Source organism: Myripristis murdjan, chromosome 20 (assembly GCF_902150065.1).
Source record: "Myripristis murdjan chromosome 20, fMyrMur1.1, whole genome shotgun sequence".
NCBI lineage: Eukaryota > Metazoa > Chordata > Actinopteri > Holocentriformes > Holocentridae > Myripristis > Myripristis murdjan.
This window is the reverse complement of record NC_043999.1, coordinates 3124278-3152097: the sequence shown is the minus strand read 5'-3', so window position 1 is coordinate 3152097 and position 27820 is coordinate 3124278. Positions and strand designations below refer to the sequence as shown.

At 39.7% G+C, this 27820-nt stretch overlaps 1 protein-coding gene across 1 annotated transcript; it reads right to left on the bottom strand.

Annotated features, from left to right (window-relative positions):
* Positions 1–87: 87 nt before the first annotated feature.
* Positions 88–26695, bottom strand: LOC115378860 (NACHT, LRR and PYD domains-containing protein 12-like; the record flags this gene model as incomplete). The annotated part of the gene is made up of 8 exons (XM_030079397.1): positions 26572–26695; positions 26167–26280; positions 22289–24325; positions 17505–17675; positions 15276–15446; positions 11732–11902; positions 9090–9260; positions 88–253 (listed from the first exon to the last, which is right to left on the bottom strand). Coding segments are annotated over exons 1-8 (3069 nt in total), but the record flags the coding sequence as incomplete, so codon positions are not given.
* Between the last annotated feature and the right edge of the window lie 1125 nt (positions 26696–27820).

Genomic DNA, 27820 nt, shown 5'->3' with positions numbered 1-27820 from the left:
ATTTGAGATGGAAGCCTGTAAAACTCCTGTTCAGCTAACAGAATATTACATGTTCACACATCATTAAAAAGTGCAGCCAGACCTGAGAGTCTCCAGTCTGCAGTTTGGACTCTCCAGTCCAGCAGACAGCAGCTTCACTCCTGAATCCTGCAGCTTGTTGTAGCTCAGGTCCAGCTCTGTCAGATGACGGTTGGACTTCAGAGCCGAGGCCAGAGAAGCACAGCTGCTCTCTGTCAACCAGCAGAACCTCAATCTGAATAAAGAATAAAATATGTAGCTATAATTTCCAGTGTTTTGGATATTTATCAGTCAAGAGATTTTTCTAAATATTCAAAAAGGCAGGACAAACCAATGAAATACTTATTATAACAATGATATTCATAATAATACTGAAAATACTAATTCATATTTATGTTACACCTTTAAAGGAAAGTTCCAAAGTGCTTTACAAAACCATCAGAGTAAATGAAAAGATAAAGATAACACCTGAAATGAAAAGACATCAAATATGAAAAACACAAATAAACAGACAATGATCTCCAATTATAATACGCTTTATGTAACAAAGAAATGGGAGAAGGAGGCTCATTTTCAAATTTGGGACGAGAGTTGGCAGAGAATATGTGAAGTGCAGTGGAATTCAACCAGTTGGACTGCATGACCAGAGCTCTGCTGCAAAAATATTGCACCATTTTTTAGGACTCCCTCACAAAAAAGGCCTTTTGGAGATGGTGGGAGTTGCTGGAGGAGATAAATGATGCCAATCATTTCCATATCTTCTGGAATTGCCAGGTTCATGTCCCTTATTGGCAAGAAATACATCAGCATCTACATAATGTATCTGGAAGTACCATTCCTTTTAGATGTGATGCTATCTACATGGGTGATATCCCATTTGAAAGATGGAGCAAAAAGGACAAGGAACTGGCTCAAATACTTTTGGCAGCAAGTAAAAAGGCGGTCACAAGGAGATGGCTAAAACCAGACCCACCAGTCACTGATGAATGGACAGAAATAGTACATGAAATATAGATTATGTAACGGCTGTCATTTCCCCTCAGGATCCAAAAAGAAAAAATTTAGCTGATATGGACCAAGTGGACTGAAAACATTAAACCAATAAGATCAGATTTTAATTGATTCCACAGTGTGTTTGTACGGACAAATGAGTGTTGGATGTATATTTTTGTATCTATGTACAGGTGTACACATGTCATGTAAATATGTTTATTTATTTTATTTGTTTTATTGAATCCCCATTAGTTGGTGCCGAGGCAGCAACTACTCTTCCTGGGGTCCATGGACAAAAATGTTCGGACTACAAACATTTTTTAAAAAAGAAGATGCGATACAATAAAACATCAAAAAAAACAAACAAACAAAAAAAAAACAACTATACATGTACAGTGGTGGAAAAAAGATTTCGGACACCCTTAAAATTTTACACAATCTCAAATATTATCATGACATATTTGTGGAAAAATCTTTTTTGTGTTTCAAAAGGTGTGGCTGCATTAGACAGATACAAACAAATCCAAATTATATTTTTTTGTTCATTGTTTACAAGAAAAACTAACAAAACTAAATTCTTGACAAATTCTTCTGACCACAGAATCTTCTTCCATTTCCTGGCTGTCCAGTTCTTGTGTGCCTGGGCCCAACGACGCCGGGCTAGCCTCTGTCTCTCATTGATCAGGGGCTTCTTGATAGCCTTGTAGGACCTTAAGCCGTGATCTAAAAGTCGGCCACGTACAGCGCGGGTGGAACACTGGACACCAGTTTGGTTTGACCACTGCTGCTGAAGCTCCTGTGATGTCATTCGGCGGTTTTGCCTGCACATGCGGATCAGGATGCGGTCGTTTCTTGCTGAAGAAACCCTTGGACGCCCAGATCTTGGTTTGTCTTCCAAGAAGGACTGCATCTGCACTTCCTGGCTATCTGGAGGCAGCTGTACCCTTCCTGGCTGAGAATCTCTATCTTCAGGCGTGTTTCCTGTGTTAGGTTCCTTGTTTTAGACATTTTTGTGTCTGAAGAACTTTCAAATGTGCTGGCTTTATATAGACACGCAGCTTGGTGTAACCCTTCTGAGGAAATGTGGGTAATGTAACAGTAACTTAAACTAATGGCCAGATAACAGAGGATCCAGGTTTGACTACGGAGCACAGGATTAACAACGACACCAGGAAGACACAGAAACTGTATGGCTTTTTAAGAAACAGTATGCTTCCCTATTTATTACAGTGGGAAAACAGTATGAACACAGAAAATACACAAAACAACCTTACCCGGGTAACTATGAAAAATAACAAACCAAGTTAAAATAAAAAATGTTTTTGCAGCTGCGTGAGTCTCTTTTTATTGTTTGGTCAGTTCACTTTACTGTGTGTGCACTGTTCAGGTGGAGATCAGTCACGCCACACTACTGTGTGTGGTGGTGTGTGCATATATGTAAAAGTGAAAAAAGGATTCAATTCCGCGGTCGTGAGTCTAATGATCCTCCAGGGTCAGGCTCGCCATCAATATCACTGTGGCTCCGTCATCCAAGCAGATCCAGTCCAAGTCCAAGGGTATCTCAAAAAACTTGACCTACGATAAGTAGGATCAGAACACATACTTTCATTTTCTCAGATCTCACAACATGAATTATTGAACATAAATCACTTTAAGTTCATACTGAATCCATGTCTGTAGAGAATAGTTGCTTTAACTGAACTCTTATTGCAATATAATATCACAATTGCTTAATAGCAAAATAATCAACTCAAAATATCATGTTATGATATAAAAATAATTATTATTAATTTTATGTTCTTCACATAGCATTTAACATACGAATTAACACAAATAACCAAGATATAAAACCTTTTTGCAATGTTCACAGGAAGTAAACATGACTTAATGTGCTTAAGATGCACAAATAAAGCACCAGACACACACACAGTTCACCATAACTCATTATAAAGCTTAACAAAGTACCTTCAAAATACTGCATCAGTGCTTGGTGTGTGTGTGTGTGTGTCAGCCTAGCAGGGCTGCTTGGTATTGGAGCTAGCGTTTTGCCGTTAGCATCCATGCTAGCGGTTAGCTCGCGGCATTAGCTTCCTTGCTAACGGTTAGCTTTACACACAATAAAACAGCCGCTCACCGATAGGTTGCTTTCACATGACGTGACATTGCTGCATCGTGAGAGCGCGAAATTCAGATGGAGGGCAGGAACTGAAGTAGCTTAATTACTGAGGATCTGCTGTCTGAAAAAATTCCCATGTTTTGTGTAGTTTACGGCTGCTCCAAACGTTCTAACCGAGAAAAGGAAAAGGGGTTTTATAGAGTACCAAAGACTGTTGTTCACAAAGGTGAAAAATGTAAAAAGCTCACAGAACAACGCCGTAAAAAGTGGATTTTAAATCTACGTCTGCGGTCGGGAGGAGCAGAGTCTGCTAATGCCCGTGTCTGCAGCGACCACTTCGTCAGAGGTATGTTAGCCAGCTAACGTGGTTTTTGTGGCTGTGTTTATATAGCACTATGTTGTCGTTAAATGCTCATTTACTTAGTAATGATTATTAAGTTACCGGTAGTCTAATATGGACTTCATTGGGTCTTTTTAGGCTGCCTTAGCGCTTTGGGTGACGTTGAGTCGGTAGACTGGGCTCCGACGGTCAACCTCGGTTACCAAAAAACTAAAACGACTGTCAGGCTAACGTCGCCGTTAAGATGTGTTGCATGTTTGTTGACATTATAGCCGCTCCTGCTAGCTGCTAGCATCTTAACACATAAAACAATATAAGAACAAACACTCACCCTGGCGAAGACCAAACCATAATCATCGTGGAGCCGCTTGGTACCGAGGTTGTGGACCCACCCGCTGACAAAAAAGTTATATGCCTCCAGACTTTTCTAGGCTTTCATCTGCTGTCTGGTGTAGTGTGATGTCTGAAGGTCCAGATAGTTTGTGATATCAACAGCCTTGATTGTCGGCAAATCTTTAAGTTCTGTCGAAAACTCACTCATCTTCATGAGATTCGGGTCACGTCCAACATATTTGTTAATTAATTGCTTGTATCTTTGTCTTGAAACTGGATCTAAATCCGTACAATACAGACTCTCTGCAACGGTTTCCTCCATAGATGTTCTCTCCATTTTTACTTCCTGCCCTCCATCTGAAATCGCGCCGCCTTCGCGCGTCATCATAACCACGTGACTGAAACCCAGCTATACATCTCCCTTCAGCATTGAGCCGAGGGCTCCGCCGTTAGCTTTTATGCTAGCGGGTAGCTCGTGAAATTAGCTGTTGTTGTGTTGAATTAGTGGTCTAGCATTTAGCCTTTAGCAGGACAAAACGGCTGCATACCAATGCGATTCTCCTTTTGAGCGAATCCTCCAGCTGCACTCCTGCAGGTCCGGGCCGTCCGGGGGAATTCCACTGTAGATATTTTTCCGAGCTTTTATCAGTTTTCACAGTTTAATCCACTTTCTTGCATCCACCGTCCTGATATGAGGGTCGTGCCCAAAACGTGTTTGTGTTCGCGCTCTCTCTTCCAGAGACTTAGGCGTAAGTGACTCTGGGCCGTCAGGGTCACAGGGTGTGTCTGTTCTCATCATTAATTTATTGTTTTTTTTTTTAACCAACATAAATATTTTTAATACAAAACTATTTTAAATGTAGATTTTTTAACCCAACATCACAGCTTGTATGATATGAATTATTAATATATATATATATATATATATATATATATGTATATATATATGTATGTATATATATATATATATATATATATATATATATATATATATATATACAGTACAGGCCAAAAGTTTGGACACACCTTCTCATTCAATGTGTTTTCTTTATTTTCATGACTATTTACATTGTAGATTCTCACTGAAGGCATCAAACTATGAATGAACACATGTGGAGTTATGTATTTAACAATAAAAAGGTGAAATAACTGAAAACATGTTTATATTCTAGTTTCTTCAAAATAGCCACCCTTTGCTCTGATTACTGCTTTGCACACTCTTGGCATTCTCTCCATGAGCTTCAAGAGGTAGTCACCTGAAATGGTTTTCACTTCACAGGTGTGCCTTATCAGGGTTAATTAGTGGAATTTCTTGCTTTATCAATGGGGTTGGGACCATCAGTTGTGTTGTGCAGAAGTCAGGTTACTACACAGCCGACAGCCCTATTGGACAACTGTTAAAATTCATATTATGGCAAGAACCAATCAGCTAACTAAAGAAAAACGAGTGGGCCATCATTACTTTAAGAAATGAAGGTCAGTCAGTCCGGAAAATTGCAAAAACTTTAAATGTGTCCCCAAGTGGAGTCGCAAAAACCATCAAGCGCTACAATGAAACTGGCACACATGAGGACCGACCCAGGAAAGGAAGACCAAGAGTCACCTCTGCTTCTGAGGACAAGTTCATCCGAGTCACCAGCCTCAGAAATCGCAAGTTAACAGCAGCTCAGATCAGAGACCAGATAAATGCCACACAGAGTTCTAGCAGCAGACCCATCTCTAGAACAACTGTTAAGAGGAGACTGCGCCAATCAGGCCTTCATGGTCAAATAGCTGCTAGGAAACCACTGCTAAGAAGAGGCAACAAGCAGAAGAGATTTGTTTGGGCCAAGAAACACAAGGAATGGACATTAGACCAGTGGAAATCTGTGCTTTGGTCTGATGAGTCCAAATTTGACATCTTTGGTTCCAACCGCCGTGTCTTTGTGAGACGCAGAAAAGGTGAACGGATGGATTCCACATGCCTGGTTCCCACTGTGAAGCATGGAGGAGGAGGTGTGATGGTATGGGGGTGTTTTGCTGGTGACACTGTTGGGGATTTATTCAAAATTGAAGGCACACTGAACCAGCATGGCTACCACAGCATCCTGCAGCGACATGCCATCCCATCCGGTTTGCGTTTAGTTGGACCATCATTTCTTTTTCAACAGGACAATGACCCCAAACACACCTCCAGGCTGTGTAAGGGCTATTTGACCAAGAAGGAGATTGATGGAGTGCTGCGGCAGATGACCTGGCCTCCACAGTCACCGGACCTGAACCCAATCGAGATGGTTTGGGGTGAGCTGGACCGCAGAGTGAAGGCAAAGGGGCCAACAAGTGCTAAACACCTCTGGGAACTCCTTCAAGACTGTTGGAAAACCATTTCAGGTGACTACCTCTTGAAGCTCATGGAGAGAATGCCAAGAGTGTGCAAAGCAGTAATCAGAGCAAAGGGTGGCTATTTTGAAGAAACTAGAATATAAAACATGTTTTCAGTTATTTCACCTTTTTTTGTTAAGTACATAACTCCACATGTGTTCATTCATAGTTTTGATACCTTCAGTGAGAATCTACAATGTAAATAGTCATGGAAATAAAGAAAACGCATTGAATGAGAAGGTGTGTCCAAACTTTTGGCCTGTACTGTCTATCGGTAAACCGATGCTGGTTTACCGATTTCTAGCAGATACCACTTTACATGGTATATTAATATTGGCCTGTTCCCCTAACATATGTAATTGCTGCTGCTCATGAGTAGGCCACCCTTGTTAATGAGCCCTTAGCTTTCAATGTGTTTTTTTTTTTTTTTGTAAATAAAAGATATTCATAATATTTTAAACATTTCAATTAATTGACAGATGAACTTCCGCTTAAGATTTACTTTTTATTTAAAGTGAATGAATTGCAATGGAAAATATAAAAAAAATTAAATAGCCTATAACAGTGTTAATTTCGTCGGCTATTTTTCAATTTAGTTTTAGTCTTAGTCTTGTGTCAAATGCCCTTATTAGTTTTAGTCATATTTAGTCAACTTAGATTCTTTTTTGTTTAGTCAAATTTTAGTTGACGAAAAGTCTTGGCATTTTAGTCTAGTTTTAGTCGAAGAAAATCTAAAGTATTTTAGTCGACTAAATTACAAAGTATATTGGTCTAGTTTTAGTCAATAGTCTTTTTTTTAGTCTTTGACCTGCATCATGTTGGCTTTTTTTTTTAATTTGACAATATATTAAATTATTATTATTATTTTAAAAATTTAAATTGCTTATCAAACAGACCTAACAATTCAGCTACCAATGAATGAGCTGTAGTATGCATGTGATAACATAGACTGAAAAATAAGCCGAAGTGATACCTCTTCTCTGAATAGACAAGCTAAGCCAGTGTGCTGCTGTTAGCCAGTGAAAACAGAGCGGAGTGGCAACTCTTCACTTTGTTACACAATCTATGTCAGTGCGCTGCTGTTTTAACTTTGTTCTCGCGCACTACGCTTCAGACAGCGCCGGTGGGTGTGTGCTCCTCAGTCTCTCTCACACACACACACACACACACACACACACACACACACACACACACTCACACACACACACACACACCGGCATGAGCACACAGCAGCACAGGAGGAGAAAAACTAAAGCGCATCCAATGAATGCACTTTTTGGATTGTAATTTAAAAGTCTATGACGAAAAAGGAAAGACACATTTTATTAAGTTTTTATTTAATGAAGTAGATTTCGTCTCGTCTTTTTTCGTCAACAAAAAATGCGTGTTAATTTTGTCACAGTCAGTGTTTAGGGGTATGGATTCTGTCTCGTCTTCGTCATGAAAAAACCCATCGTTGACAAATATATTTCGTCTAGCCTCATCTGACGAAATTAACACTGCATATACATCAACAGTACATAGCAGCCAGTAAAATATCATTGGTAGGCCTACTCACCCATTATGCCCCGACTTAACCCCTTACTGCCTGAATTTATTTACAATTATCTACACAAATAAATTGTTTGTGTTTTTTGCCTTAATTATTGGTGGTAGAGTGCTTCCAATACAATTTGTGGTATGTGTGAAATATGCATCAACAGCATCAGTGGGATACACACACCACCTGGGATGCATTTAGACTGGAAGGGGTTTGAGGCGAATTCGTGACAATAGTCTACAAGGGGTTAATGGGAAGAATGCATCTGCTGCCCTGAGACATGAGGAAAGTGATGTCTGGCTCCAAAGTGGAGAGTTTTAGTCTCAAATCTGGCCCCACATCCAGCCAGTTGCGTTTCTTTGTTTCAGCCCACCAGTGTTGAAAAACCGCTTTGCAGTTGTATGTGGTGTCGCAGTGTCGGCTTCCTCCTCTTTTGATTTTCTTTATACTGTCCCTGTCTTTAGCCACCGATACATTTTTATTGTACTGTAGCTAGTACCATAAGCCTGAGTGTTTTCTCTGACAGCGAGTTCTCAGCACAGTTCTGTCACTCTGACGTTACGTTACTAGGCTACTGACCATCATCAACGGAAACTGGAGACAGCTGTAGTACAATGATCAGCCGTCAGTCAGAGTTTTTTTCTACTGTTTCTACAGTGTTTATTTGTTATATTCTATATACAGTTGATTTTTTTTTTTTTTTTTTTTTTTTTTTAGAAAAGGGAGTTCCAGGAAACTTCTGTGAGTCCTTGCAAACGTTTTCTTTCTTTTTTTAATGTTCCATATAAAGCACAATTTCATGGCGGACCACTAGGGGGCGTTCTCATTGGATTGGAAAATCCAATGAGAATCACTGCAATATAGGAACCGATGTTAAGTACAGACCTCCTGGAATTTTTTTTTTTTTTTACGGTAAAATATATCATTTGCGAATAATCGATTACTTGTTCATAATGTAATTCGAGTACTTGAATATTGAAATCACTGAAAATGCCCATCCCTACTCCATACCATCATGCCTAATCTATGAAAGATACCAGAATGCACTGATATGCCCACATGGCATTTTTGTCCCTGATGATTCATCAAAGAAAATATTGGAATCCTTTGTGAATCCATAGTTGAACCAAGACCTCGAGGACGGTGTCCTCTATACATTCTGTGGAATTACCACAATAAATATCAGATTCCCACAGATGGAGGCCATTTGGACCCCTGCATGTTGAAATAATGTACAATATCATCACTCAAGTTCACAGTTTTTCATTTCAACACACAAAGATTGTGGGAAAATAGTTTGACAACAATTTGAGATGGAAGCCTGTAAAACTCCTGTTCAACTAACAGAATATTACATGTTCACACATCATTAAAAAGTGCAGTCTGACCTGAGAGTCTCCAGTCTGCAGTTTGGACTCTCCACCAGAGCAGACAGCAGCTTCACTCCTGAATCCTGCAGCTCGTTCTCACTCAGGTCCAGCTCTGTCAGATGGGGGTTGGACTTCAGAGCCGAGGCCAGAGAAGCACAGCTGCTCTTTGTCAACTCGCAGCTCCACAATCTGAATAAAGAATAAAATATGTAGCTATAATGTCCAGTGTTTTGGATATTTATCAGTCAAGAGATTTTTCTAAATATTCAAAAAGGCAGGACAAACCAATGAAATACTTATTATAACAATGATATTCATAATAATACTGATAATATTAATTCTTATTTATGTTACACCTTTAAAGGAAAGTTCCAAAGTGCTTTACAAAACCATCAGAGTAAATGAAAAGATAAAGATAACACCTGAAATGAAAAGACATCAAAATATGAAAAACACAAATAAACAGACAATGATCTCCAATTATAATATTGTCCAGTGTCGCTCTGAAAATACGCTTCATGTAACAAAGAAATGGGAGAAGGAGGCTCATTTTCAAATTCGGGACGAGAGTTGGCAGAGAATATGTGAAGTGCAGTGGAATTCAACCAGTTGGACTGCATGGCCAGAGCTCTGCTGCAAAAATATTGCACCATTTTTTAGGACTCCCTCGCAAAAAAGGCCTTTTGGAGATGGTGGTAGTTGCTGGAGGAGATAAATGATGCCAATCACTTCCATATCTTCTGGAATTACCAGGTTCATGTCCCTTATTGGCAAGAAATACATGAGCATCTAAATAATGTATCTGGAAGTCGCATTCCTTTTAGATGTGATGCTATCTACATGGGTGATATCCCATTTGAAAGATGGAGCAAAAAGGACAAGAAACACGAGTAAGTAAAAAGGCGGTCACAAGGAGATGGCTAAAACCAGACCCACCAGTCACTGATGAATGGATAAAAATAGTACATGAAATATAGATTATGGAACGACTGTCATTTTCCCTCAGGATCCAAAAAGAAAAATTCTAGTTGATATGGACCAAGTGGACTGAATACATTAAACCAATAAGATCAGATTTTCATTGATTCCACAGTGTGTTTGTACGGACAAATGAGTGTTGGATGTATATTTGTGTATCTATGTACAGGTGTACATATGGAATGTAAGTATGTTTATTTATTTATTTGTTTATTTTTTTTTTTTATTTGGATCACCATGAGTTGGTGCCAAGGCAACAACAACTACTCTTCCTGGGGTCCATGGGAAAAAATGTCCAGACTTAAATTTTTTTTTAAAAAAAGCAGATGCGATAAAATACAACATCAAAAAAACAAACAAACAAAAAAAAAACAAAAACAAAAACAAAAAAAAAACAAAAAAAAAATACATAAGTATGTATGAATGCAGGTATGTGTGTAGGTGTATATATATATATGTACTGATATACATATGTTTTGTTTTTCCCTTTTTTATTTATTTATGTAGTTATTGATTTATTTTTCTGTCCCCTATACTCTCTTCAAACTAGGAGTGGAAATCTTCCAGGCTCAAATGTAAATAGTTTGTTGGGCCATAAAAGGAAATGTCTGGAAAAGGAAGACTTGAAAAGTTAAGACTTGAAAAATTTGACGCTGATGTTGTGTGAGCCGAGTATTAGAGTGAATGCCAGGTGAGACAATGTATAAGGAATGCTTTTCCAAAATAAAAATTACATTTAAAAAATAAATGAATAAATAAAAAGACTGACCAGGTGATGGCAGTAGAGGTGGGCCCATCAATATATTGATATAATATGGATACTGTGATATGAGATCAGATATCATGTGGGATTTGGGATATGGTCATATCTTATGGCATCAGTGTTGTCCTCTCCTGCTTTTAAAGGCTGCATTACAGTAAAGGGATGCAGTTTTCTCAACTTATTAGACGTCCTCGCTGCTCTTTTATTGGCCTCAGCCTGCTCGCTCATCATATCCATATTACTAATGACTGTTTAGCACTCATTTACACTTTGATGAAAGCACCAACCAGTCATCCTAACAATATCCTCACAATATGGATATCATGGTATTCAGTCAAAAACATGGTGACAGTCGACTGTGTTCATATGGCTCAGTCTGAGGGACTGTAGACAGAAAATATCCTGAAATATACAAAATGTTCATTTGGCGTGGTCGTCTGTCAGCCTGCAGAGTTTAAACAAAGTTTTGCATGGGAAGTAGGTGAGCTGGGAAAAAGTGTGTGAAGATGATCAAAATGAAATGAAAGATGAAAAACAAGAGGTCCTAAAGGTTTAGTTGAGGTTCAGAACAGTTACAAGACAACAGTTAGCATGAGGGAGTGTGATCAGGATGGAAAAAGTTGGACATATCAATTACATACCATCATGCCTAATCTGTGAAAGATACCAGAATGCACTGATATGCCCACATGGGATTTTTGTGCCTGATGATTCATCAAAGAAAATATTATAATATTTGGACCCCTGCATGTTGAAATAATGTACAATATCATCAACCAAGTTCACATTTTTTCATTTCAACACACAAGGATTGTGTGAAAATACAGTTTGACAACAATTTGAGATGTAAGCCTGTAAAACTCCTGTTCAGCTAACAGAATATTACATGTTCACACATCATTAAGAAGTGCAGTCGTACCTGAGAGTGTTCAGTCTGCAGTTTGGACTCTCCAGTCCAGCAAACAGCAGCTCCACTCCTGAATCCTGCAGCAGGTTCCAACTCAGGTCCAGCTCTGTCAGATGGGGGTTGGACTTCAGAGCCGAGGCCAGAGAAGCACAGCTGCTCTCTGACAACCTGCAGTCACTCAGTCTGAATAAAGAATAAAATATGTAGCTATAATTTGCAGTGTTTTGGATATTTATCAGTCAAGAGATTTTCTAAATATTCAAAAAGGCAGGACAAACCAATGAAATACTTATTATAACAATGATATTAACAATAATACTGATAATACTAATTAATATTCCCTTCATTTATTTATCCTCCCTTAATTTATTTATGGATCTTTTCATGAGAGTTGTTGACAATCATGCTCCGTTAAAAAAATTTACAGTCAAAGCCAAAAGTGCTCCTTGGGTCGATACTGAATTAAAGAGTTTAATGTTTCAGAGGGATGAGGCTAAAAAGGTTGCTGTTCTTTCTGGTTCTCCTGTAGACAGAAATTTTTTTTGTTCACTGAGGAATAATGTGACCAAAGTGAACAGAGTAAAAAAGAGAAACTATTATCAAAAGAGAATCTTTGACAGTGGTAAAGACAGTAAGAAAATATGGAATGTACTTAATGAAATTATGGGGACAAAATCTACTTGCACTTCTTTTGTTGAACTGAATGGAATTTATTTGACTAAGCCAGCTGAGATTACAAATTATTTCAGTGATTATTTTGTTAATAAGGTTTCTAAACTTCGAGAGAAAATGGATTGTACTGATTACTCTAACTGAGATGAGCTGATAAAAAAAAAATGCATTATGAAGAACAAGTTGTGTAATTTTGAATTTCATCAGGTCAGTGTTGTGCAGGTGGAAATGTTGCTGAGATCTTTGACTGTTGGTGGGTCTGCTGGAATGGACAACTTGGACAGAAGGCTGTTGAGATTATCTGCTGAACAGATTTCAAAACCTATCTGTCACATATTCAACAAGTGTCTGATGAGTGGCATGTGTCCAAAACTTTGGAAGGAGTGCAAGATTATTCCTTTACCCAAAGATACAAAATCAACCTTCTGTGGTTCGAATAGTAGGCCTATAAGCATTCTACCTGTTCTCAGTAAATTACTGGAAAAGATTGTATTTAACACTCATCAAGATTACTTTTCCCACAATAATTTAACAACAATGTTCCAACACGCTTATAGATCTGGCCACTCCACCTGTACTGCAATGACACAAATGTCAGATAGCTGGTTAACATCAATTGATGACTCAATGCTTGTGGGAACAGTATTGCTTGACTTCAGTGCTGCCTTTGATGTGATAGACCATGACATTTTAATTTCCAAGCTTATTAGTTATGGTTTTAATTTCTCTGCAATTCAGTGGTTTAAGAGCTATCTGTCTGACAGGTCACAAAGAGTTTATTTCAATGGTGCTTTATCTGATAGTAAGTCCCTGGACTGTGGAGTCCCCCAGGGTAGCTGCCTGGGACCTCTTTTATTTTCAATTTTTACTAATGATATGCCGTATGTACTCAGTAAGGCTAAGTTGACTATGTTTGCTGATGATTCTACTCTTTATTATGCTGCCCCCACATGTTCAGAGCTTAATCAGGTTCTGTCTTGTGAGATTAGCATATTATATAATTGGATCAAAACAAATAAATTGATCCTTAATATATCAAAAACAAAGTGTATAATGTTTGGTTCTAGCTATAGATAATCCTAAATTGAATATACAAATAGATAGTCAAACAATTCAGCAAGTAAAAACTGTGAAGCTTCTTGGACTTTGGCTTGATTGTACATTGTCATGGTCTGATCACATCAGCAAAGTTGTTGCCAAAATGGGCAGAGCTGTTGCCATAACTCGTAAATGTGCACCGTTTCTCAACACACAGTTGTTTCATCAAGTTGTTTGTTCATTGGTTTTGTGTCATTTAGATTACTGTTTGGTTGTTTGGTCTGCTGCAACGAAAAGTCTTCTAAAAAAACTACAAGTGGCGCAAAACAATGCTGCAAGACTGGTTCTTGGTTGTTCTCCAAGAACAAGTGTTGTAGAAATGCATGAATGTCTCTCCTGGCTGAGGGTTGAGGATAGGCTATCTGCTAATGTACTTATATATTTTCATAGAATTATTAACACTCAGACTCCTAAATTTCTTTATAATAATATAACTTACTGTTCAAATATTCATTCATATAACACTCGAGGGGCGAACAGTGGTCGGATTACGTTACCCTTACCTAAGTCTGACTCTGTGAAGAGGACAGTATTTTATAGATCAGTTGCATATTGGAACACTCTTCCAGGGGAGATTCGTGACATTAAAAGCAAGGCTGGTTTCAAACGGAGACTAAGAATATATTTGTGTCATCACCTTAATATCATATAGGCCTAGTGTATTTGAGTGACAGAAAAACATCAAATTATATAGGATTTGTATGATGTTTTCTGTATTCTTTATTTGTAATTTTTATTTAAAGGATGTATTTTTGAACTTTAATTTATGAACTGATATTGTAATGTTTGACTTTGTATTTTATTGTCTGGACCCCAGGAAGACTAGCTGACGTTTTGGTGTCAGCTAATGGGGATCCTTTTAAATAAACAAATAAACAAATATTTATGTTACACCTTTAAAGGAAAGTTCCAAAGTGCTTTACAAAACCATCAGAGTAAATGAAAAGATAACACCTGTTATTGTAAACTAAAAGTATGCAACTTGCATTAGTAATTGTATTGCTCAAGCCCAGACACAGTACACAGTATTCAAGTATTGGAAACATTAAAAAAAAAAAAAGTGCACTTTTTTTATATATATATTTTCAATAATTGAATACTGTGTACTGTGTCTGGGCTTGAGTAATAATATTACTACTGGAAGTTGCATACTTTTAGTTTACAATTTATTTGTTTGAATGTGATACCTACCTCAACAACATGAAGCAAAATCCATATTAATGTAAGTGACCTTAAATTTGCATAATAAAAAGGTTCTGTGTTTTGACTGCAACTGTCATGCATTCTGATTCCTTCACTTCATTAGAATCATGAGTGCCATCTCTTTACATCATTTTGTGTTGCCATGTAAACCTGTATTAATACTAGGGTGGACAACTGGACATTAAGGTCCAGTTGTCTGGACCTTAATGTCCAGTATTCATTCCTCATGACAGTAAAATAGGTCATTCTAAGTTAATTTACTGAAGTAATTCTTCTCTAAATCATTAGAAAATGTGGTTAACACCCAGTCGTGCATGAAAAAAGAAAATACCGTCCTATACCGTGAAACCAATATAATTGTGAAAAATACCGTGACGTACATTTTTGGTCATACCGCCCAGCACTACCCTGCATGTTGAAATTATGTACAATATCATCACTCAAGTTCACAGTTTTTAATTTCAACACACAAGGATTGTGTGAAAATACAGTTTGACAACAATTTGAGATGTAAGCCTGTAAAACTCCTGTTCAGCTAACAGAATATTACATGTTCACACATCATTAAAAAGTGCAGTCTGACCTCAGAGTCTCCAGTCTGCAGTTTGGACTCTCCAGTCCAGCAGACAGCAGCTCCACTCCTGAATCCTGCAGCTTGTTCTTACTCAGGTCCAGCTCTGTCAGATGGGGGTTGGACTTCAGAGCCGAGGCCAGAGAAGCACAGCAGCTCTTTGACAACCTGCAGCCACTCAGTCTGAATAAAGAATAAAATATGTAGCTATAATTTGCAGTGTTTTGGATATTTATCAGTCAAGAGTTTTTGTAAATATTCAAAAAGGCAGGACAAACCAATGAAATACTTATTCTAACAATTATATTAATAATAATACTAATTCATATTTATGTTACGCCTTGAAAGGAAAGTTCCAAAGTGCTTTACAAAACTTTAAAAAGCTTCCAGGTTCAAATGTAAATAGTTTGTTGGGCCGCAAAAGGAAATGTCTGGAAAAGCAAGACTTGAAAAGTTACGAGTTGAAAAATTTGACGCTGATGTTGTGTGAGCCGAGTATTAGAGTGTTTAATACCAGGAGAGACAATGTATAAGGAATGCTTTTCCAAAATAAAAATTACATTTAAAAAATAAATGAATAAATAAAAAGACTGACCAGGTGATGGCAGTAGAAGTGGGCCCATCAATATATTGATATAATATGGATACTGTGATATGAGATCAGATATCATGTGAGATTTGGGATATGGTAATATCTTATGGCATCAGTGTTGTCCTCTCCTGCTTTTAAAGGCTGCATTACAGTAAAGGGATGCAGCTTTCTCAACTTATTAGACGTCCTCGCTGCTCTGTTATTGGCCTCAGCCTGCTCGCTCATCATATCCATATTACTAATGACTGTTAAGCACTAATTTACACTTTGATAAAAGCACCAACCAGTCATCCTAACAATATCCTCACAATATGGATATCACGGTATTCAGTCAAAAACATGGTGACAGTCGACTGTGTTCATATGGCTCAGTCTGAGGGACTGTAGACAGAAAATATCCTGAAATATACAAAATGTTCATTTGGCGTGGTCGTCTGTCAGCCTGCAGAGTTTAAACAAAGTTTTGCATGGGAAGTAGGTGAGCTGGGAAAAAGTGTGTGAAGATGATCAAAATAATAATCAATGAAAAACAAGAGGTCCTAAAGGTTTAGTTGAGGTTCAGAACAGTTACAAGACAACAGTTACCATGAGGGAATGTGATCAGGATGGTAAAAGTTGGACATATCAACTCCATCCCATCATGTCTAATCTGTGAAAGATACCAGAATGCACTGATATGCCCACATGGGATTTTTGTCCCGGATGATTCATCAAAGAAAATATTGGAATCCTTTGTGAATCCATAGTTGGACTAAGACCTCGATGATGGTGTCCTCTATACGTTCTGTGGAATTTACACAATAAATATCAGATTCCCACAGACGGAGGCCATTTGGACCCCTGTATGTTAAATAATGTAAAAAATCATCACTCAAGTTCACAGTTTTTCATTTCAACACACAAGGATTGTGTGAAAATACAGTTTGACAACAATTTGAGATGTAAGCCTGTAAAACTCCTGTTCGGCTAACAGAATATTACATGTTCACACATCATTAATGGTGTAAAATTGTGGAACAGCTCAAGTGAAGGGCTAAAACAAAGCAAAAGCATTTTGCTTTGTTTTAGGAAATATAAGGAGGACATTTTTACCAGATACAGGAACATGGATGACTGAAAATAATTGTGTATAAATGCGTGTTGTACGCAATCTAAGGTTGGGACTCTACTTTTGAACTAGGTGTGTATGTATGAATATGTGTGTATGCGTGTATATAAGTATGTGAATGTGCGTATGTATATATGTGTATATATGTGTGTGTATGTGTATGATTAGATAATATTAGACTTTATGTTTCTCTGTATTTTGATATATTAATAATACAATATTGATGTTAATTACACAGATTTTATATGTTTCTACATGTTCATAGCTCAATAATATAATATTGATGATAATTACTAGAGTATGATACAATATATATGTAATATGTAGGAAGTCAAGGGGTAGGATCGTATAAGTTTTTAACTTCTTCCTACTCCCTTTTGAACATGGGCTGGCCATCTAGGAAATGGCATTGAATTTATTGATCTCTTTTTGTACTTTTCTTCTGTTGCCCTGTTGTTGCATTGTCTGTTGTCCTTTATACAACATGTTCAAAATAAATAAATTCATTAATAAATTAATTCATTAAAAAGTGCAGTCTGACCTGAGAGTCTCCAGTCTGCAGTTTGGACTCTCCAGTCCAGCAGACAGCAGCTTCACTCCTGAATCCTGCAGCTTGTTCTCACTCAGGTCCAGCTCTGTCAGATGGGGGTTGGACTTCAGAGCCGAGGCCAGAGAAGCACAGCAGCTCTTTGTCAAACTGCAGTCACTCAATCTGAATAAAGAATAAAATATGTAGCTATAATGTCCAGTGTTTTGGATATTTATCAGTCAGAGATTGGCCTCAGCCTGCTCGCTCATCATATCCATATTACTAATGACTGTTTATCAGCTCAGTTGTTTTTCAGTCACAGGTGTGTTAATTGAAGACAGGAGCTCACACAGGTGTATTAAGTCTCCTGAGCTCCTTCACTCTTTGCTCTTCAGGTGAGGAGGATCCCTTTGTTCTTTGTTCCTCAGTGCGTCTGAGTGAGTAGTTCATTCCAGATTATTTGTTACCAGTCATGTTTATTTTTCCCTTGTTGGAAAAGACTTAGAGCCTGCACACCAGTACTCCGTATTAGACCTTTATTATTAATACATGTTTCGATCAGCGTGTGATCTTTATCAAGTTCAAGTCAACACTAACCATGTTTCCTTCCACCTATTTTTATTCGCATTTCCAAAAATTGCGAAAAAAAAAAAAAACTTGGATGGAAATGCCAGAAATTTGAAAAACGGCCGAATATTCGCAAAAAAGTTTTTACGCTTGGAGAAGGTGGATTTCTCAGCGTATTGATCAAAGAAAATGCGACTTCCTGCTGTGGAAACAGGTTTTGCGAAGAAACGATGACTGGACCGGGTACCACGTCACACTTCTACACTACAGTCTACACTCTTAACATTAACATTCTTCTATGTTTTCTCTTATTTAGGATGGTTCGGTATGAAGTTAGCGCTGCCAAAATAGTAAGCAGACTTCTCCCAAGAGCCGACAAGTTCAGCAGGAATCTGTCCCTGATCAGCTGTTGAGTGTCAGCTGAGTGTTTGTCGTTGTTCAGTCGACACACAGACGCTATCTTATGATGTCATCTCACGGCGCACTCTTCTCCGAATAATCGCAAAACAAAACTAATGGAAACAGACATAAACTCGCATTTTCTTTTGCGCATTTTGACAAAATTCGCTCAAAAATTTTGATTTATTTGGATGGAAACCTGACTAATGTGTTCTGGTGGCCTCCTATATGGGTTGATTCTCTCCACCAGGTGCAGGCCATTGCCATAATTAGGTTGCCTGCATTGGGTGGTGGGCGGAGCCATTAAACAGCCTACACTGAAAAACAATGAAAACATTTACAGAAGCATATAATACATTACATAGTACATTTAGAGCATGATCATCGTATCGTATCGTATCCACAAGAATGTGCAGGATATATTACAGAAAATGCCTGATCTCATTTTCTTGGTTAAGGCCTAATGGGTGCAGTGTTTGAAGTGTGTGTATGTAGTAGCTTTCTCGTCTCAGTAGGAGGTTGTCTCCTCTCCTAGGGACTTTTACATTTTCTATGCCTATGTACCTCATAGCAGCTGCACTGTGGTTTGCTTCTGCAAATCTGGCTTACCAATCTGGCTTACATACATAAACCAGATTGCAACAAGAACAGGTAATTAGATAAATACAATTTTTTTGATTACGTTATCATGCCTTTAATTTTCATCAACTTTCCTGTGTGCGGGTGTTTGTAAGACGTGCATTTTGTCGTGTAGTTGCACTGCCTACATGATCCACATCTAAAATTTCCTTCTGGAAGTCTGTCTAGAAAAGTCCCTTTCCTTATGGGTGGAAGGTCAGATTTCACCAACACCTGCCTGAGGTTGGGAGGGCGTTTGTAGACTGTCTTTGGTGGGGTGGTAAACACCTTAGATAGCTGTGGGTCTGTGCTGACTATATGCCAGTGTTGCTTCAAAATATTCTCAAACTCTTTCCCTAGGGGTGAGTACTGTAGGAAGCAACATGTGTTTTTGTACATGGGAGCTCTCTGTTGGTTAGAGGTGAGACATTCTTCCTGTGTACGAGTACTAAACGTTTCTATGGCCGCCCTGATCCACCCTTGTGGGTATCCCTTTTGTGTGAATCTATTGTCTAATTCTTCAACTTGTTTTTCATAGTCTGTCTCTTTGCTGCATAACCTCCGGATTCTACTGTATTGGCTAATAGGTAGACTTTTTTCAGGTGTGTGGGATGAAAAGAGTCACCGTGTAAGTACGAGCATGTGTCTGTCTCTTTCCTGTACAGGTCAGTCACAAAACCACTGCCTTCTCTTTTTATGGGAGTATCAAGAAAACTGATCTCTCCGGGATCATGGTTTATGGTGAACTTTAGATGCTCATGACATCTGTTAAGGTATGCATAGAACTCATTTAAGGCATCTACAGATCCCTTCCATACCATAAATATATCATCCACATACTGTTTCCACACTTTAATGTGTTGGAAGAATGGATTATCAGGGTTGTTTACGTATTCTTTTTCAAAAAGGGCCACATAAAGTGAACTGAATTGGGGGCTCATTTTGCTCCCCATCAGGGTGCCTGGTGGAGAGAATCAACCCATATAGGAGGCCACCAGAACACATTGTTGACTTGAACTTGATAAAAATCACACGCTGATCGAAACGTTGTTTTAATAATAAAGGTCTAATATGGAGTACTGGTGTGCGGACTCTACGTCTTTTCCATTGTTACTTTTTATTAGCCCAGCACCCATGGCGATGTGCGTATAGCAATAACCCACCTTCTATTTTTCCCTTGTTGCCTGAGCAGTAACATCATTGTTCACTAGACCAGACTGGTAGTCAGACTACCATTACATTTCTCCGGAAATGTAATGACGGGAAACGGGAAAAAATGTTTTGCACCTCTATTCTAATATTTACGGTAATGACGCACATTTTGCGAGCAGCAGCAACCTCATATTATATGAGGTTGCAAATATTTTTGCAGAGTTGACAATGAAACTGCTGAGTGCAGGTTGTGTGAGAGTGTGATGAGGCGTTCAGGGGGATCAACCAGTGGTTTGAGGAGACATTTGGAGTCTCAGCACCCCGTGAAGATGTCCAAGTGTCCAAGGACAGCAAAAATTTGTAGAGACTATATGTGGGTGTGAGCTTCCAGTTTTGGCAACACTGTACTAGAGTGTGCTGAACACTTCAAGCAGTGTGAGAAAGTCCAGCCCCTGGCCCTGTGCCAGCTCTGTATCATCAGCATGGTGATGAGACAGAGCTGCTGAGGAGACTCAGCACTGATGAGGGACATTGTTAGCTTGCTCACATTACAGCCACAGGAAGGAAGCTAGCTTCTTAGCAAGAGAAATGTCGGTTCTACAACAATAATAAAAAATGTGAATCTCGAGTGATCATCCACGTTTGCTGCCACACGCAGTCACATAGCCTAGGCCTATAGTAGGGCTGGGAACGTGTACAAAAAATTCAAAACGTGTACACGTGCTGTATAGTTGCGTGTACACGTGTACACATAAAATCCGTTGTACTCAGCAATCGACACAGGCTGCATGTCGAGGGCGACCATTTCCACAATTAAGTTGTTAATTGCTTCGCTTCGTGGCTTGTCACATTTTCTGGATATGAAATCCTTCATGCTAGCTTGCTGTTGTCGTCCTCCACTCACACCTGCACTGATGCCGGGCTCTGTCCCCAGGCTGTTTGGGTGTGAAGCCTGTGCTGCTACCCTTAAAGGCTAATTCAGTGTGACACAGTGTACACCTGACAGTGTTACCACTTACGTTTCTTTCAAACAACTTCCGAACAGTGTTTCTATTTTTGGTGGATGCCATCTCGCTCGTGAGTGAACTTAAAGTCACATGATGAAAAAACTTGTACGTGGTTCGTGTTTTTTCTAAACGTTTATGATTGGCTAACCGTGTACGTTTACACGTGTACACGTCCCACCGCTAGCCTATAGGCCTACTGAATCGTCTCAAGAAATGGTCTAATGAGGAATTTAGTTCGTTTATTATATAATCAAGCTATATAAAATTTTGGTTGTGTAAAAGTTGCTTCCCTAGAAAAGTCACATAGCCTCAATAATTCACATGCCACTTGTGGTTCCGATAGCCTTCACGGCATGCAGATGCATGTAACGGGCAGCTTTAATGTCTGGAATGGATGTCATAATTCTGTTATAGTAACGATCATAAAAATAGCATGAAATCCTTCATACTAGCTTGCTGTTGTCATTCTCCACTCACACCTGCACTGACGCTGGGCTCTGTCATAATTCTGTTATTGTAACAATCATAAAAATAATATAGCCTACTATATTTAGCCTACAAAAAGGTTAGGCTGGCATATGTAAACAGATAATTGCCTAGATTAATGTCTGACAATGACCTGGGCTTAGCTTCATTATCAGCTATAGGCCTTATCAATAAAAGATATGGCAATAAAAAAAAAAAAAGAAATTAAAAAAACACTTATTTCCCGGGAATCCCGGGAAAAAAAGAAAAATTTCCCGGGATTTAAAATAACTAATTTTTGGGAAAAATGTTAAACCTTAGGAAAAAAAAAACTGATGCTCAAGTTCAATTACACAGCAAAAACTTGGTTCTGATTTTGAAGTATTGTAGGGCTGAGCTGCTATGGGCATCACCATTACATTGCCTTCTTTTTACTCTGGACTGCCTGAAGTATATTTTTTCTCTCAGAATCAATCCTTTATCCTGAATATTTACAGAACTACATATCTTTATCATATTTCTGACGGTGTCAGGTATGGAAGCAGCTCTACACTGTTTGTATAATGCTGATTTCACATCAGGACTAACCGAGCCTTCCTGCAGTTCCTCACAGCTGGGATCAGTCTCCGTCGTCCCTCATCTGATGTGTTGTACGTCTGCAGGTCCAAAACATCCAGGACCTCCTCTGACATCTGCAGCATGTAGGCCAGAGCTGAGCAGTGGATCTCAGAGAGTTCCTTCTTTGATCTGTTCTCTGACTTCAGGAACTCTTGGATGTCCTGATGTATTGAGAGGTCATTCATCTCCATCAAACAGTGGAAGATGTTTATGCTTCTGTCAGGTGAGACACTGTAGGTGTTCATCTCCTTCAGGTTGTTGATGACTCTCTGGATGTCTTCTGCTCTGCTCTCTGTCTGACCCAGCAGGCCTCCTAAGAGCCTCTGGTTGGACTCCAGTGAGAGGCCATGAAGGAAGCGGACCAAGAGGTCCAGGTGACCGTTTTTGCTCTGCAGGGCTTCAGACATGACTGTCTTCAGGAAGATATCCAACGATGGCTCATTGTCAACACCTTTACACTTGTGTGTTCTCATGACTCTGGCCAGTACCTCTGTGTCTCTTTTGGTGTAGCAGTGGAAGATGTAGACTGCAGCGAGAAACTCCTGAATGCTCAGATGGACAAAGCAGTAGACTTTTCTCTGGAAGAGCACACACTCAGTTTTGAAGATCTCTGTGCACACTCCTGAGTACACCGAGGCCTCTGTGACATCAAGATCACACTCCTCCAGATCTTCTTGGTAGAACATCAGGTTGCCTTTCTCCAGATGTTCAAACGCCAGCCTGCCCAGCTTCAGAAGAACTTCCCTGTCAGTCTCCATCAGCTCCTGCTGACTCCTGTCATGTCTCTCATCGTACTTGTGCTTCTTCCTCTGTGTCTGAACCAGCAGGAAGTGTGAGTACATGTCAGTCAGGCTCTTGGGCAGCTCTCCTCTCTGGTCTGTCGTCAACATGTGCTCCAGAACTGCAGCAGTGATCCAGCAGAAGACTGGGATCTGGCACATGATGTGGAGGCTCCTGGACGCCTTGATGTGTGAGATGATTCTGCTGCACAGCTTCTCATCACTGGATCTCCTCCTGAAGTACTCCTCCTTCTGGAGGTCAGTGAACCCTTGGACTTCTGTCACCCTGTGGACACATGTAGGAGGGATCTGATTGGCCGCCGCAGGTCTGGAAGTTATCCAGAGGAGAGCCGAGGGAAGCAGATTCCCCTTAATGAGGTTTGTCAACAGCACGTCTACTGATGATGTCTGTGTGACATCAGACACGACCTCATTGTTCTGGAAATCCAACAAAAACCTGCTTTCATCCAGGCCGTCAAAGATGAACACGACTTTACAGACGGCGAGCTTCTCTGCTGTGACCATCTGTAATGTTGGATGGAAAACACGGAGCAGCTGGAGAAGACTGTAGCGCTCATCTTTGATCAAGTTCAGCTCTCGGAATGAAAGCAGAACCACAAGACTGACATGTTGGTTTTCCAAGCCCTCTGCCCAGTCCAGAGTGAACTTCTGCACTGAGAAGGTTTTTCCAATGCCAGCAACGCCCTGCGTCACAACTACTCTGATGTGTGTGTCTTTGTCAGATAAGGGTTTAAAGATGTCCTGGCACTTGATTGGAGTGTCATGGAGGGTCTCTGTTTTGGATGCTGTCTCCAGCTGCCACACCTCATGTTGGGTATTAACCCCTTCCCTCCGTCCCTGTGTGATGTAGAGCTCAGTGTAGATCCTGTTGAGGGGGGTTCCAGTTCCTGCTGCAGCAGTTCCTTCTGTCACAAATTCACATCTCCTCCTCAGACTGATCTTATGCTCGTCTAAAACCTCCTGCAGACCGCCGTCCACTGTGCTGGTCTGACTGGGTGTCTGCAGTCCAGGTCTTGTTCTGGATCTTTCTCCACACTGGGGACAGGCAGAGTCTCCTGATGAACCAGACTGGTCCCAGTGTGAGGTGATGCACTGTCTGCAGAACCAGTGTCCACAGCTGGTGGAGACTGGATCCCTCAGGACCTCCTGACACAAAGCACAGCAGGACAGCTGCTCCTTCACATCACCTCGACTCCTCTTCCTGTCCCTGTGGAGATGAAAGCAGTTTGTTTATGACAACATTACGTTTTAACTCAAATCTTAAAATCTTAAAAAAAGACTAAATAAAAGACCTCGAGGTGAGAAAATACTGTAATACAGGCCTGCAGTTTGTCTTGCACCGATTCTGATTTGGATTTGCAGATCAGTAAATCTTGACAGTGAATAAAAAACTTAAGACAGTGAATCTAAACTTCAGACACAGGTGTGTGAAGAACTTGTGAGTGCAGGTGCAAGTAAAAATGTTCTCAGGTGTTTTGGCGCAAAACATCAAACAGCATCATGGTTTGTGGAAAACAGCACAGACCCAGATGTGTTTAGGTTGAACAGCTGGATTGCAGAGCAGGGAGCAGTCATTTCTCTCTTTGCAGTCTCTTTTCTTGATATCCTCACTTAGAGCTGCTCGATTATGGAAAAAATCATAATGACGATTATTTTGGTCAATACTGAATATCGTCTCAGAAAGGAAACTGACATCACTGGCGGCTCTGGGGAGGGGCCAACAGGGGCCAGTTCCCCCGTAACACTGAGTCTGGACCCCGCAGTGGCCCCCCTCCGAACCAAGATGAGAAATTGTGATGAGGCTTTCTCATAGCGCACGGTTTGGGCCGCGCTCTGCACTGTGTACGGCGCAGACCTGCACAGAGCAGCGTGCACACGCGTGCAGAGTAGGGCGCACGCACGCACGGCATGCACGTATGTGGCGCTGGTTGCTACGCGACCGAAACAGACGTTAGGAAGTAGTTTTCTTCTTCTGGCGCACTTTTTCTCTGGTGGACAATATAGCAGCTTCAGATGAACCATGTAAAGAGGCAAATACATTCTTTAATTTATGAATTAGCTGAACTAAAGCTTCTAAATAAATTATGTTACATAAACGAAGGCTGTATTTTTTTCCTACCTGTTACCTGTTGTGTGTGTGACTTCACATGGAATTTTATAATAAATGTATGACTATACTGCATTGTCTTTGCAAGAGTAGTGCATATCTCATGATGTCAATCATCTAGATTTCTAAATATAAACGCAAACTGGTGCGCTCCGCGATCACATACACAATGAATGGCTGCGCGGGCCGAGGTCTGCGCCGTGCGCACGCTCTGTGAAAGCCGCTTTAGAGCGTTGCACCGCTGGAAACGGCAGTCAGTTTTGTTGATCTAAGGTGAAAATGGTGAGCTCGAAAAGTTACCAACCACCCGACAAGAGGCAGTCAGAAGCAAGAAATGACTACCATGAACAATATTTTATTGTTACAAGGCAACAATAAACTTTTAGAGTGTAAATATGATGATTTATTGATGAAGATGATAAGAAGACAGTGGTGTAATGAAGATGTGATGATGATGTTGATGAAACTGCCTGATAAAGATTTTAGAAGCAGGAGTTTGTACTAAGTGAGGAGTTTGTCTGTACTAAGATTACACTGAAAAATACGATGTTTCCATTGTTTCTGTCTCTTATATTTGTGTCTCAAATGTGATATTTTGAACCATTCAATTTGGTTACAATGCGTAATCACTAGTTTTATGGAAAAAAAAAAAATCTGATATAATTTTGAATCTTTGTCTTTTTTGCCCGGGGTTGAATGTGCCCCTCTGACAAAACCCCTGGCCCCAGCCAGGCCCCTCCAGTAAAATTGGTCTAGAACCGCCACTGCTGACAAAATAATCGTTTTTCCTCAATTATATGAATTTTGAGATCGTCTGGAGCCAAAATTGTAATCACGATTAAAATTCGATTAATTGAGCAGCCCTATCCTCACTACTTGCTCTGCTATATAATCTCATGTCATCATATTCCATCAGGCTCACAGTCTAACAGCTGTCTTACTTTGTGTCTGAAGGTCCAGGTTCAGCACTGGAGTCTGGAGGTTCTTCTTTAGACCAGTCGCTCTTCATGGACAGACCGCTGGACACTGCAGACTCTGCTCTGTGGCAGGAACCTCTGGAAACACAAATGTTTGAAACATGTTTTTAGTTCTTGTAAATCAGGACTCCAGACTAACTTTTCCACTGGCAGCACTGGTGCTCCCAGCTTTCCCAGTCGCTCACAGCAGCTCATGATTTGGTCGCAGTTTGGTCGCGATTTTGGTTTTTTTGTGAGGGGGGGTCGAGCTAAAAGAGCGGATGTGGCTCATGATCTGAAGCATCAGTTTTGGTGTCACGTCTACTTTCTCCACAAACAGATTTCACACGAAAACAGTGAACACACACTGCACTCTAACAGCTGTCTTACTTTGTGTCTGAAGGTCCAGGTTCAGCACTGAAGTCTGGAGGTTCTTCTTTAGACCGGTTACTCTTCATGGACAGACAGCTGGACACTGCAGATGCTGCTCTGCCCTCCTCTTCCTCCACACAGTCACTCATCTTCTGCTTTAAGTCAGTCTAAGAGGTGCAAACACACACGCACGCACACACACACACACACACACACACACACCAAAGGGATGATAAACAGGTTTATGTTCTAGTTTCCTAATGGACAACAGGCTTTAACTGTATTAAATGGAGTCAGTCACATAAATAATGTGTTTCAACATATTTTTGTGGAAACTTCAGTTATTTTGTTGCTATTTTATATTAAGTGTATGTTTAGAAGTTTTTTTTGTTGTTTTTTCTTCTTCGATTCCAACAAATGTTATTTTGCAAATGTATGATTTATTTTTTTTACATTTTATTTATTCATTTATTTATTTATTTATTTGGTCATTCTTGATACTGATCTCATTTATGTAATCTATTTTTTTTTTTATTAACGTCTTGCTAATTAGTTGTTGTATTTTTTTCACTGATTTACTCATGATTTTGTTTCCCATGTCACAGAAAGTAAAAAAGTGAATTCATGCAAGTGACAGAGTTAATAATACACACACACACACACACACACACACACACACACACACACACACACACACACACACACACAGTCTTCATAGATCACATGTTGCTCTTCACTGGTTCACTCCTCCTTACTCACTTTGTTCAGTTGTGAATGTCGTCTTTTTTACTGAATACATTTTACACTCACAGAAAAATAAAGACATAAAAAAATTATTTAAAATCTCAGTGTCTGGATATTTTCACAGAGCAACAGCAGTCATCCCTACATTAACCATATTGAGGTATGTGGTCAAGAAATATCACGATATTTGATTTCGTCTCTGTCACCCAGCTCGAACATTACAGTGAAATTTGACATTTTCATTTGAATTTGTCATGGTGACCAGTTTCATGCATGCAGCGTTTGGTCTTTGTAAAGGAGCCAGGAGCCGCTGATGATCTGCACAAATAAATGCAGATTCACAAATAATTTGTGAAGCACAGATTCACTTCAGGAATGCACAAATGAAAGAGTGTGAATGCAGCAGAGCTCATGGACATGTTTCCCTGTTTCTGTTCCAGTCCAGAGGCTGCGTTCCAGACGCTGCGCTCACCAGCAAATCCTGGTGTCGTCATGAAACCTGCAAATCTTTCTTTCAGTAGTT